The sequence below is a fragment of the Melanaphis sacchari genome, unplaced genomic scaffold (genome assembly GCF_002803265.2).
Source record: "Melanaphis sacchari strain LSU unplaced genomic scaffold, SCAv2.0 Contig7_pilon_pilon, whole genome shotgun sequence".
Classification (NCBI taxonomy): domain Eukaryota; kingdom Metazoa; phylum Arthropoda; class Insecta; order Hemiptera; family Aphididae; genus Melanaphis; species Melanaphis sacchari.
The window spans coordinates 7,160,791-7,173,270 of record NW_020271560.1 but is presented as its reverse complement, the minus strand read 5'-3'; the positions used below and the strand labels follow the sequence as shown (position 1 = coordinate 7,173,270).

Sequence of the window (12,480 nt, the reverse complement as noted above, 5' to 3'; positions counted from 1 at the left end):
TCATAAAATTTGATATAAGATAAATTCATACTTAAAAGTTAATAACATAAAGTTAGTTTGACTAACATAAATTTGTTGTTGTAGTTTTGTACAAGGGAGAAAATATAATATGCTGGTATGGCATATTTTTATAAGACAGTTCAAAACTAGGTTAAACATAAAAGTGAAAAATTGTGATCTCATAATTTTATATTTTAAAGTTAATGATTTATTTTTCCAAAAATAGCTTACTTTGGGTAATCCTCCAGAACGTATGTCGCTGACCTGACACAATTCAATGACATCTCCATCCTAAAAATAGAGGAATAGACTTAGAAAAATTTAATTTACAATTATAAATTAATTAATGGTGAATATTATATTATTAATGATAATAGACAAAACAAAATAAAATTAAACAACTAGATAAATGTGGTAATTTAAATGTCACTGTATCTAATAAAAAAATTAATTTTTGAGAAAAAATATGTTTAAAGAATTAAAAAGAAAAAATTATTCAAATAAATTAAAAAAAAAAATTATTGAATATTTATTATTTAAAAATATTATTTACTCGATTTTCGCTTTTCCAATAGATGAAAAATCCATATTCATCAACCTTGAATGTACAGCCATATTCAATTTCCACATTGTCTTTTTCTTCAGACCAGCGGTCGAACACACAACCTTGTAGCAACACATCAGGAACTGGGATCTGCCAATTGAACTCAAATTTCTTTGTCATTGCGACCGATTGGTCGTTAAGTTCACGTTATGTTCATTGACTATTGAAACAAATAACAAGTGAATAATTAATTAGAATTAATTACTATTAAAAACAAATTTAATGGGCTTTTAAGTAACAAATTAAAGAGAAATTAAGGTTGAGATGGATTTTTGAATGCAATACATTTTATATCATACCTATTTTTATTATGTAATGATAATATTAAAATTAAAAGTGGATACTGAGACATAATAGAGATTATTGATTTTACTTTTTTTACCATAAGACTAAAATGAGATGGATATAATAGATTACCTAAGTGGCTAAGTAGGTATATGTTATTACAACCAGATTAATTATAATTTATAAGTGTAAAATTGACTACTGTAAAAACATAGATAAGTTTGTAAAACTAATTTTGATGTATAACTATATTTTAGTAGATATAGCTATTAAAAGAGTATCTTGGTATAAAAAAAAATCAGTAAACTGCCTATACTTTATGAATACCTAATAAGTTATCATTATTAATAACCTAATGAAAATAAAACATTAAAAAAATATATAAATATATTTAGCTGGGTATTCAATAAAAATATTAAATTCAATTATGTACATAAAATTGAATGGATAAAGGTATATTTTATTTTACATGTGATTTAAATAATTATTAGATTCTATTGACTAATATTTAAATGAATGGTTATCCATTGTGATAATATTATAATTAGGGTTTAGATTTAAAAGTAAGGTACTTATTAAATACTATACGTTGTACAATTTTAAAAGTGATTTTTGGAAAAACACAGTTGAGCTTTATACTTCAAACTTATTGTCACAAAATGGCTTGTAAAATTAACCCAACAAAAAATATAATTAAGAGAACAATATTAAAATGATTAGCTTAGTTCTGAATTTTGAGTTAATTTAATATAAAATTATAGTTACATAAGCACAAAATGTTACAGGTACTATTATGCTACAACCATAAAGTGGAATAACACTGGTTGAATCCAAAGAAGTTTATGGGTTAATGAATATCAGTGTGTTCCACCCACTTGACGAAAGGTCGCGAATGGTTAATCAATGGTCATCGTATGATGTCATCGAGAATGGGGAGCCTAAGGAATGGTACTATGTTAAACACTCGACGTGTACCTAAGTAATATTACTCACGTAGTTATTATTCCCTTGGAAACATTGATTGCCTACTATCGACGATATAAATAATTATGTACGGACTGCAATTATGTCTCGTCTGTCACCCACACCGGAGCCCGAGATACCTGACAATTATAATGGCAAGCAGACGTCTATTGTCGGGTCCGTCAGCAAACACCACCATCGCCGGTACGGCAACCGTCATTCGGCGGCGACTCGGATGGCCACGGGACTACGACGACGGTGATATTGTTTTACATTTACAATATTGTAACGACGGTCGATAACGGATCGGTATGCGCGTGTGTCCGGCAACCGCGAAAGTGAAACGGATCCGACAATAGTTCAAATAAACGGTTTCTGATGGAGAAAAAAAGGAATCGAACGTGAACGAGAAGAGCAGATAATAATTCAAAAACAAAATCTAATTGAACCAAAATAATAACAAACTACTGTCCGCCGCCAATTAGCTGCGGCTGTTATCGATCTTATCAATGAGTGCCGCAATCAGTGGTTGTCCGTCGCCGGCGGTCGCGCCGATTTGCACTTTTGCGAACCACTGTACGCGTCTCGAGCAGTGCAGCGGCGGTCATCAAAATCATACTACAATAGATTCTCGCATAAAATTAAAGTTGAAACTGTATTTTTGTCAAGAAAAATGTCTTGCGGGAATACGGTATTAAATTGTTGCCTGTTGGGATTGTATTTTCATTCAATTTTATCAGGCATCTATTTTGAAACTGTTTGAAATATATCATTTTGGTAACGAACGCGCTCGAAAAACATAATTTTATGGAAATTATTCGATTTGAAATATAATACGTATAATGTACCGTAAAATCGATGAGAAACTGTAATATACCTACTAAATAATATTTTTCAGAATCGTATTTGCTCAAACTTATTATTGTGGAAAATGTTTCGCTGAAAATGTGTATTATTGGGATACATAGTAGACGGTTCTGATGTTCCGAATAAATATTCCGACATAATAAGTTTCAATTTAATAATATTTTCCATCGGTTTATTTTTCAAACGTTTTCGATTAAAGAAATTTCAAACGAAATACGTTTCTGATTAAATAAATTTCTGAGTCAATAATATGATTCTACTGATTCTAGATAACTATAATGAATAATGATTAATACAAGTGTTATACATTTCGAGAAAAAATATTTTCCAAATGTTTTCCGTTCCAACTCTATTGTTTCCGGCCAATAATTTAATATTTTAATAATAGTAATAATTTGAAATAAAAAAATATACCTAGTCTTCCATATAATAGGTACATCTAATGTTATTATTATTATGTTATTTTTCTGTATTTTGTGTACTTATCACGTAGTTTTGTATTTATATATTATTATTTATTACTATTAATCTCAATGTAGGTATCTGCTATAAGTCTATAACTTACATACACAACCATCTCAATGCCGTTTAAAACAGGGTCGTCTCCACGACCTTATAGTTAACTGCTGTACCTATATGTATGTTCAGATAAAACGTCGAAGTTTTATTATGTTATCAAACAAGTCAAAATTATTATTTTACTTATTTTTGTATCGTTACTTATTTATTTACATATTATATAATTATTATTACTGTCTTCGCATTGTACCATCACCATTAATATTACTTAAATTATGTTAAAACTGTCTAACTTAAATCCTATGAATTTTTAGATATAGTAGCCTACATGCTAGGAGTATCTTACTGTTATATATAAAAAAATTACTTTTATAGATTAAGCATATAGGTAAGTCTATATATTCCGAAATTCAAATTCTATATGACATAAGACATAGGTTGTAGCATGGTAGGTATGTTCAATCTATATAATTTATTTATACTAGCTGTGTTTCTTTTTTTTATTTACCCAATATCTACTAATTATAAAGTCGGATTTTCACGATTTTAAATGTATATTAGCCTTAAGTTAATATTATATTATTACCTACTGCACTGCTCAATAATTACTTAAATTATTTTTAGTGAATATAGTTAGACGAGGATAAGACATTTTTCATAGATATATAAACCTAGTTAACCTTATACTGCCATTCAGTTGCAATGTATGTTTTTTCTAACGCTCTTGCTATTTTAGAACAAAAAATAAACTTAAAAATAATCGTTTTTTTAATTAATGGTATTATATTCAGGAAACTACAACTAACACGTTTTTGTGGGTATTACTCCTTGATGGCATTTCACTCCCCCCCTACCGCCACTACCACCTTCACTTTATGTGAACAAAATTGTTTAATAAAAATTACACACACAAACAAAGCCATTGATATCTACAGTAATGAAATTAAATAAGTCAATATTTACGACTTATAAAAACAAAATCAAATGAGCACTAAACAAAAGCCATTAGTGCCGCTGAATAAAATTTAAATCAAAACATCATATTATAATCTAATATATAAACAAAAACTTCAATCTTAACTGGATTTGGGGTCTTTTGTTCAAACTATGTCATAAACGTCTAAATTTAGTTGGATTATAACCATAAAATTAAAATTACTACATTCAGTGTCAATAACAGATAATTTTGCACACTTAATATATTTGAAGATTTGAAAATTTATTACAAAATTATATGATGCCTAAGAAAACAAAAATCAACAGGGTTAACGAAACCATTACAAAATTTCCCAATATTCATCAACACTAAAATACTAGATTATCAAAAGTTTTGTGATTTAAATGATATTATCATAGGTACTGATTATAACATATACCAATCGGAATATGCGTCTGGATAGAACCAATACATTTTAATAAGAAGTGTGTAACTATTATATGAAAAACGTTGCATGCTACTAAATATTTTATTTTTGGTGGTAACTTAATTATATTAGTTGTCCGTTGCTAAGGGTAACTATCGGTATTATAACGCTAAATTATAACGTTATTCAGTGGTACAGTTATACAGTACTCAAAATTGTAGCGGGTCAGACTAAAAAAAAAAAAGTTATTCAAAAGATGCATTTTAAATAATTAAATAAAAATCAATTCAGGTGGGGGGGGGGTTACAACACCTAAACTCTCTTGACTACGTCACTGACATTATAACCATGAACTAAGATCTTTTTAGTTCATGGTTATAACATTAAATTCACATTTGTTATCGTTTGGTTTCTATGGCAATTGCAAAGATTAGAAAAATTTTGCTTAGAAAAAAAAGTATCCCGCCAAAAATCATATACATTATGTTAAAATAAAAAATGAATAAAAACCAGTTTATGAACTCACTTGTAAAAACTCTTCTGGGTACTTAGCTATGTATTAACTAAATACTATATCGTCGAATAAATTAAGACTAAAAGGTTATGATCAATTTTTTAAAAGAATCAAGTTTAATTTCATACGTACCTATAATATACAAATTAAAATTTAAAAAAATATAAACCATATCGGATTGTCATCAAAATTGTACATCCCATCACGCAACTTTAGGTTTCTTGGATAGAACGTAAAACGCTCATTCACAGAACATCAAAAAGATTATAACTTTTATTTTTCGTCAATTTAGAACTAGTGCCAAATAACAAAGAATTATTTAAGCTTACATTTTTATGTTGTATCATAAAATTTTCAAAGATATTTAATTTCAAAATATTATTTAACTGCAGTTACGAACACTAGCATAATCGTATATTATTATAATATAATATACAAGTGAGTACACCGTGCCTATAATATTTTTTTCTTATTACTGCTTTAAGTACTTTTAGCCATTATGAAAAGGTATATATCATAGCTATATATACTATAAATTATAGTATTGTCGCAATCCATTGTCCATATTCTCGACAACAATAACATATACAAATATACTAATAGATATTCTCTTCCACATTAGTTTTCATCACTTCTATCCATATTTCAAATTAAACCTGTAGTTGGACCACACAATAGTTCAAAATAATATAATAATATGTAAGCCTGTAAAACAGTTATAATGTAGGCATATAACGTACGTAAAAAACGTGTAAAATATTTATAAGACAAACATTGTATAAATAAAAATAACTTATGGAATGTATATACAAAATTTAATTGATGAGAATAATTATAAAAAATATCTAAAAAGTAATAAAAAATAGCCCAAGAAGACATATCAAATCAAAAATTTCAAAATTGATTTTATTGAATTCATTGGTACTTATTTCAAACTTTGTATAAAATAAGCGATACGTCTTTCATATTTTACAGTAAGTTAAAAATAATATATTTTTCTACAAAATCACAGCCATGTTATACCCACATAATGTATGTATAAAATGTAAATACTATCTTATTACAAAGCATACTGCTGAAAGTCTTCTTATTTTGATCGTAAATGTCATGTAACCAAATTTAGAAATCGAATTTACTTATGATACCATTTTGGCATATTGTATAGAATAAAAATGTGTTTCTTTAAAAAAAAAAAAAAGTTAAAAATTTAATCTTATTATTTCATTGACAAATTAAAGCATATAGATATAAACATATTCTTATAAATTATTACAAAGTTGTATATCCAGATTTTTATTCTAATGGTGGGAGAGGAGAGATAAGCACATCTACCATTAATTCTCTCCTCAATTTTCACCTATGCATCATCATACATAGTACATAAAATATATATATTTCATTGTAAATTATAGCTACTTATAGATGTTCTTCGTTATTGTTAGATGTAATGTTATTGTTATACCCATGGTATTTTAATGGTTATAAAGAATAGTTATTTGTTTAATGATGTATCAAAAATAAAGAATTGATAAAGTGAAATTTAAATAAAAATGAAAAATACTTATTTCTTTAATTTTAAGTTAGCGTAATGATTATAATATATTGATTTTGTATTGATATTCATTAAAAAAAAAAAAAACTAAAAAAACTAGAAATTTTCAAATATCTATTAATAGCTTAAAAATATTTAAAAAATTTAAAAATTATATTATGTGAATAAACTTTTAACATAAACGTTTGGTCAAAATTTTAAGTATCTATGTACATTCTACAATTATTACAATAAAATACATTATACAACCACGAAAAAAAAATTCTGTTTTTTAAAATACTTGTTTTCCCTGATTATTTTGAAAAATATTAGGAATTTTATTTTTTATTTTTTACTTTCCAAAATATCAATAACCAAATTTAATTTGCTACCTACCAGAATTCAAATTCAATGTTTGATGTCCAAAGTCAGCCACAAAATTAAAATGCTCATCTATAAAGCTATTATAATTCCCATTTAGTCGGATGGCATCCAAATCTGGGATTAAGTAAAACCATCAAACATTCGTCTACTGCGTAGAAGAATTTCAAGCGATTAGTTTATAACTAATTACTGGATGCCGCGGTGTGTCTCTAACCTTAATTTATACAACAACCTAGGTATCTCACTCAAATAACTATAATTCATCAGTATAATATAATATTATACTAGAATGCAATAGAATTTCACAACTAACTTATAAATTGTTTTTCAAATATCCTCTTTAACTATTCCTAGAAATTCCAATAGAAGGACAAAAAAATTTTTTCAAAGAGATGCCTTAAAAAATTTATGTAATTATAAACTTATTAATTTTTACTCTGAAAATAAAAAATAAAAATTTAATATATATTTTAGAGGTATTACTAATGAGTATTTAACTTTCAGGCTTTCTCATATATTCATGTAATTGATTATTGAATTGACCCATTGTGTTATTATAACTTATAAGAATAAATTTTTAATATTTCTTTAATAAAGGCGATGACAAGTATAAACAATAAACATAAACAAAAATCCCACATCTTTGTAAACCATCAAACCAACACATTAATTGGCCTACTTATTAAAAATAATTAATACATACTCTGATACTCTGCAATGATATTATGTTATGTCTAATTTTATATTTACTTTTAAAATATCTAAACAACGATTTATCCAAGTATAGAAGTAAGTCGAAAATATTTGTTTTTTAGGGCAACTAAAGAGTATAAAGAGTATATTGTAATACTGTGAGAATACATTTATAGCATGCATATACACATTATGTAGTAAGACTAACAGATAGTACTTTGATAGCTACTATGACGTAGAATATCAAATAATAATAACAGCTAGTATTTTAAAATTGCTTTTTTATGTATAGTTTATTTAAGTAGGTTTGAGAATATTTTTTTTATAGGTTGCTTGTATAAACCAAAAGTGCCAAGTCCGAGAGAACTAAATTTATACTTGTACAAAAGTATTAAGATTAACCGATTGATTATTTTACTATTATTAATAGGTATCTATAAATTTTATTAGCTGAGTAGAATATCAAGACTTATAGGGGTTTATTCGATCATATATTGACTTTTTTTTATTAAACTTTCAGATATTATAATTTATAATATAATAACTATGGATAATTGATTCAATATTTGATGTTTTTTTTTTTATAACACTTTCAGAAAAATATCCCCATATTTTAGGGTTTATGAAATTTAAAATTTAGATTACTCTCAAATAAGTAAAAAACTTCAATGTTTACAAAAAAAGAAAGTAATCAAACAATTTGAGTAAATAAGTAGAATTATACGTATGAGCTTTAAATTAAATAAAAATAGCATAACGTAATAGAGTTGTAGTATTATTGGATATTGTTCTACGAATGATAAAATAGTTTTGAATTATAAAAATGAAACAATATTTTTAAAAAAAACACTATCAAAACCAAACCGATACAATTAGTATGTTTGTACGATATAAATTGATTGCAGTTACAATCATTTTACGTGTGTCAGTGTTTGTTTTTTTGTTTATGCGAATTCTGTAGATAAGAGTTGTGTATGAAGTATAGTAAATTGGTAAAAGCTTATTAATATATATTTTATAATTCCATATTATTATGGGAAAAAACCGGAATCGACTAGTTCCTCTTTTTTTTTTATATCGATGTAATAAATAATTTAAGCACTGACGTTTGAAGTCGAGCCCAAGTCAAATGCCGAAGTCGAAATTCAGTATTCAAAAGGCAGTTTCAAAGTAGCTCGTATAATATTTCTTTTTATATTTTCTGTGCCAAGCACGTCCGTGTTAAAAACATATTTGTTGTATTCATCTATCGTACAATTGGGTTGGATTTTCACTTATTTATTTGAGTTCGGTTTAGGTATACATAATATATTTGGAAGTTGAATATATAATATATTATTATGGATACATGGATGTGACTCCTTTTATAGCTTAGAAACAAACCATAAGGAACTATAATATCGTTAAAAAATAAGATAAGTAGAAACATAAGAGTTCATTAAGAAAATAAATGGATTTTTAACTTTTTGAATAATATTAGTGTTATGATAATACTATAGTCGTAATTTATAAAATTATATTATTGGATTATTATTTTTTATTTAAATAATTTGATGATTTTGATAATACATTAATATCATAATATATATTATATTACAGAAGAAAAGTGGAATAGATGTAATTTACTTTAATATAAAGTTACTTAATGTAATAATTTAAGGAAAAACAAAATCTTATAAATGTTTGTTAAGCACAATATTTATTTTTTATGTTAAAAGTATAAGATATTTCTATTGTTGGTATATCTAAGGGGTGAAATGATATCTTTGCTCTCTTACAAAAATTATAGGAGAAGATGCCCCCTTTCCTTGTTCTCTACAATTACGCTAATGAATATACATATATATCATCATATGGGTATTTAAATAATAATAAATAAATCTATAATTAGTTACAAAATTGAAATGATAAGTTACATATTTAATTGGTAATCTATATAAATATAAATTAAACAAAAGTTAAAATTTTCAGTATCGTAATACGATACCGTCGGTATAAAATTACATAATCAAATACCTATCCAATAGGTTCTATCGGCGCTTAAAATTTCTCAAATTTCATGATATACCTTTTGAAAACCTCGTGTTACCTATATCTATATCAGCATCAGAAAAATATGAAGTAAATGCAATTAGTTGATTTGTGTATAATAATAAGTGATAATGTAGATATTTGTGACTTTAAAATTACACTTTATTATTTTAAATGTTTAATATTATTGTTCTTATTATCATAATTACTATACAGTAAGTAGTTACATTTTGTATTATATCCGATTTCCGTAATAGTGCATAAGTAAGTTGGTACTTATTCAAACGTTTGTCAAAGCTATAGAATTAAATATACTCTTAGTTGGGGGAGGGATAGATCCTCCTAAGAACTTTTTTTTTTGTTATTATAAGTTTCTGGATTCTAAAAAAATATTTTTTCTTATATTCTTATATTGACTTGAAAAATGTACTTGACGGCGAATGCCGAAGTAAGAATAACCAGTTTTCGTTAATCGACGGTCAAGTAATACTCGTCTATCATCCCTATCGAGTCAACCATCAGTAGCTTATCGTGTTGGTGAGACACGACTCTATAATTCGATTGCCGAGATTAGGTTAAACGGAGTATAGGTGGATATTTTATGGTATAGAAAAAAAAACGAGTCCTTTGCGATAGGAGTTAGCGATATTACATACGTTGTCGACGAATGTTAAACAAAAATAATGATTTTACTAATGCTCTGTAAACTATCAATGTTGATTCTAAAAAAATTACATGATATATTTTTTATTCCAAATTTATATACATACACTTGGCCACCATAAGCATTTACAGTCATATTCGTTTTACTGATTAATTACAATTTTTTTTTCAATTCTCGATACTTGAAACGGTAACACGTTATATTTTATTAATAATTACTTAAAGGAAATAATTTTCATAACAATTTCTTCATTTGGAAATAATTCTCTGCGAAATTACGTGACGCACTCTAGAGTAACGCCGTTAAGTAGTAACTACCTACTCTCATAGCATCACCGTCCAAAACTACGATCAGTACATACAGTTTATAATTCATTATTGTGTTCTAAAAACATTGTTTTTCGTTGTTTACTGAAGCACATGTAAACTACATAGTTTCTACACGTTTTTCTGAACAATTTGTACCCGCGTGCGATAATATGTTGCCGCGAAAATATTGTCAAAACTATTTTAATTAAAAATGCTTAGCGTGCAAAACGGCTTCGCGAAATGACATATTTTACCTACGTATATATCCAGTGAATCGGTACAACGTCAACGCTAAGTCTAATATTATTATACACAAGTGTTCTGCCACATGTTTGTATAAACACTCAAAACGAGTGTTATGTGACGCGTATGTCCCACAATAGTAGTTTGGCTATAAATGTTTATGGCATTATATTTATTAGCCAAATACGTATGATATGTATCTATACTATCTATTATAAAATTGTTTTATATTGAAAATTTAAGATACCACGTGTTTTTGAAACAAATTAATGTATATAGAATTTAGTAATACATACTATATAATATTATATGATATTACATAATATAAATTCTTAATATTATTTTATAAATAATTAAGAAATACCCATTTTCCTTTGAAAAGGTCAAAAAAATACCATTTTTTTTTAAGGTTATTGTTTATTTTTCAAACTCGACAAACTCATATATTATTTATATTCTGAACGAAGTGATAAATGTATTGATTTTAGAAGAATATATGTTTTTTTTTGTGTGTGTGGTTAAAGACACTTCTTATAATAGAAAAAAAATGTTTCTATCTTAAACTTCAATATTTTTTCTGACAGAGAAGTAAGTTTAGTTAGTTAGTATTTAATGGGAAACAATGATACAATTTCAAATACTTTACTTAGTAATTGTGATAAGGGAAAACAAAAATAAAATTATGAAAAACAGAAATTTTCAAGCAAAACTCATTTTAGACAAATATGATTCTTGTATATTTGGTTGCTCACCAAAGTTTATATTAGTTTTTTTTTTTAATATACGGTATTATTTTCAAACTATTTCGATTTTTTTAAATTTTTTTTAGGTAGGTATGTGCCATGTGAGTATGTGAAATTTTTGATATTTTTTGATATTTTTTAGTGTTTTCCATAATTGAAAAAAAAAATGTTTTGCTTAGTCTAAAAATTTGAAAATTACAAGGTTATTTGAAGGTTATTTATTCCGAAATCATATCTTAGATATATACAACCACAATTACTTTTTGATATATATTTTAAGTTTAAATTTGAATGAAATTAAATATTTAAATAAAAAATAAACGTTTTAATCGAATTGTTTAAAACAATAATAATATTAAGCCAAATATAAGATACAATCAATAATTGTAATACACGAGTAATTTTTAAATAGTATCTCAAAACTATAATTTAATTACCTATTTATATTTTTATTTTTATCTTTCTTTTCTCTATTAAAATTTATTTTGAATAAGTGATTATTAAATTTAAAATAGCTTTGTTTAAATTAAAAAAAATAAAATAATCGGTTGGATTTAAAACTTTAACATGTATTTTTATATTTTACATTGACAGTTATAGTTAAATAATATTTAGATTAATTTTACGTTATTGCCTATTTATACCACGGACCTATTCACATTGTTTTACGGTAAGGTGGTATTAATTCAAAAGTTAATATCATTAATTATTTAGTATTGGGTAAACTATAAAGTATAATTAATATTGTATACTACTTTAATAATTAT

The 12,480-nt window shown here is 25.7% G+C and overlaps 1 protein-coding gene across 4 annotated transcripts in view; it reads right to left on the bottom strand.

Moving 5' to 3' along the window:
- The window catches only part of LOC112601703 (1-phosphatidylinositol 4,5-bisphosphate phosphodiesterase), a 50,703-nt gene that overhangs the window by 12,136 nt on the left and 26,087 nt on the right, over window positions 1-12,480 (bottom strand). For 2 of the 4 annotated variants that reach the window (XM_025349446.1, XM_025349442.1), the window contains exons 1-3: window positions 1,883-2,339; window positions 554-764; window positions 232-291 (exon numbers count right to left, since the gene is read on the bottom strand). In XM_025349446.1, the coding sequence (XP_025205231.1) occupies window positions 232-291; window positions 554-724 (231 nt within the window). In that variant the 5' untranslated portion in view covers window positions 725-764; window positions 1,883-2,339. Of the gene's footprint in view, window positions 1-231; window positions 292-553; window positions 765-1,882; window positions 2,340-12,480 lie in introns of those variants that run through there. The other 2 variants (XM_025349444.1, XM_025349445.1) reach the window with 1 other exon arrangement.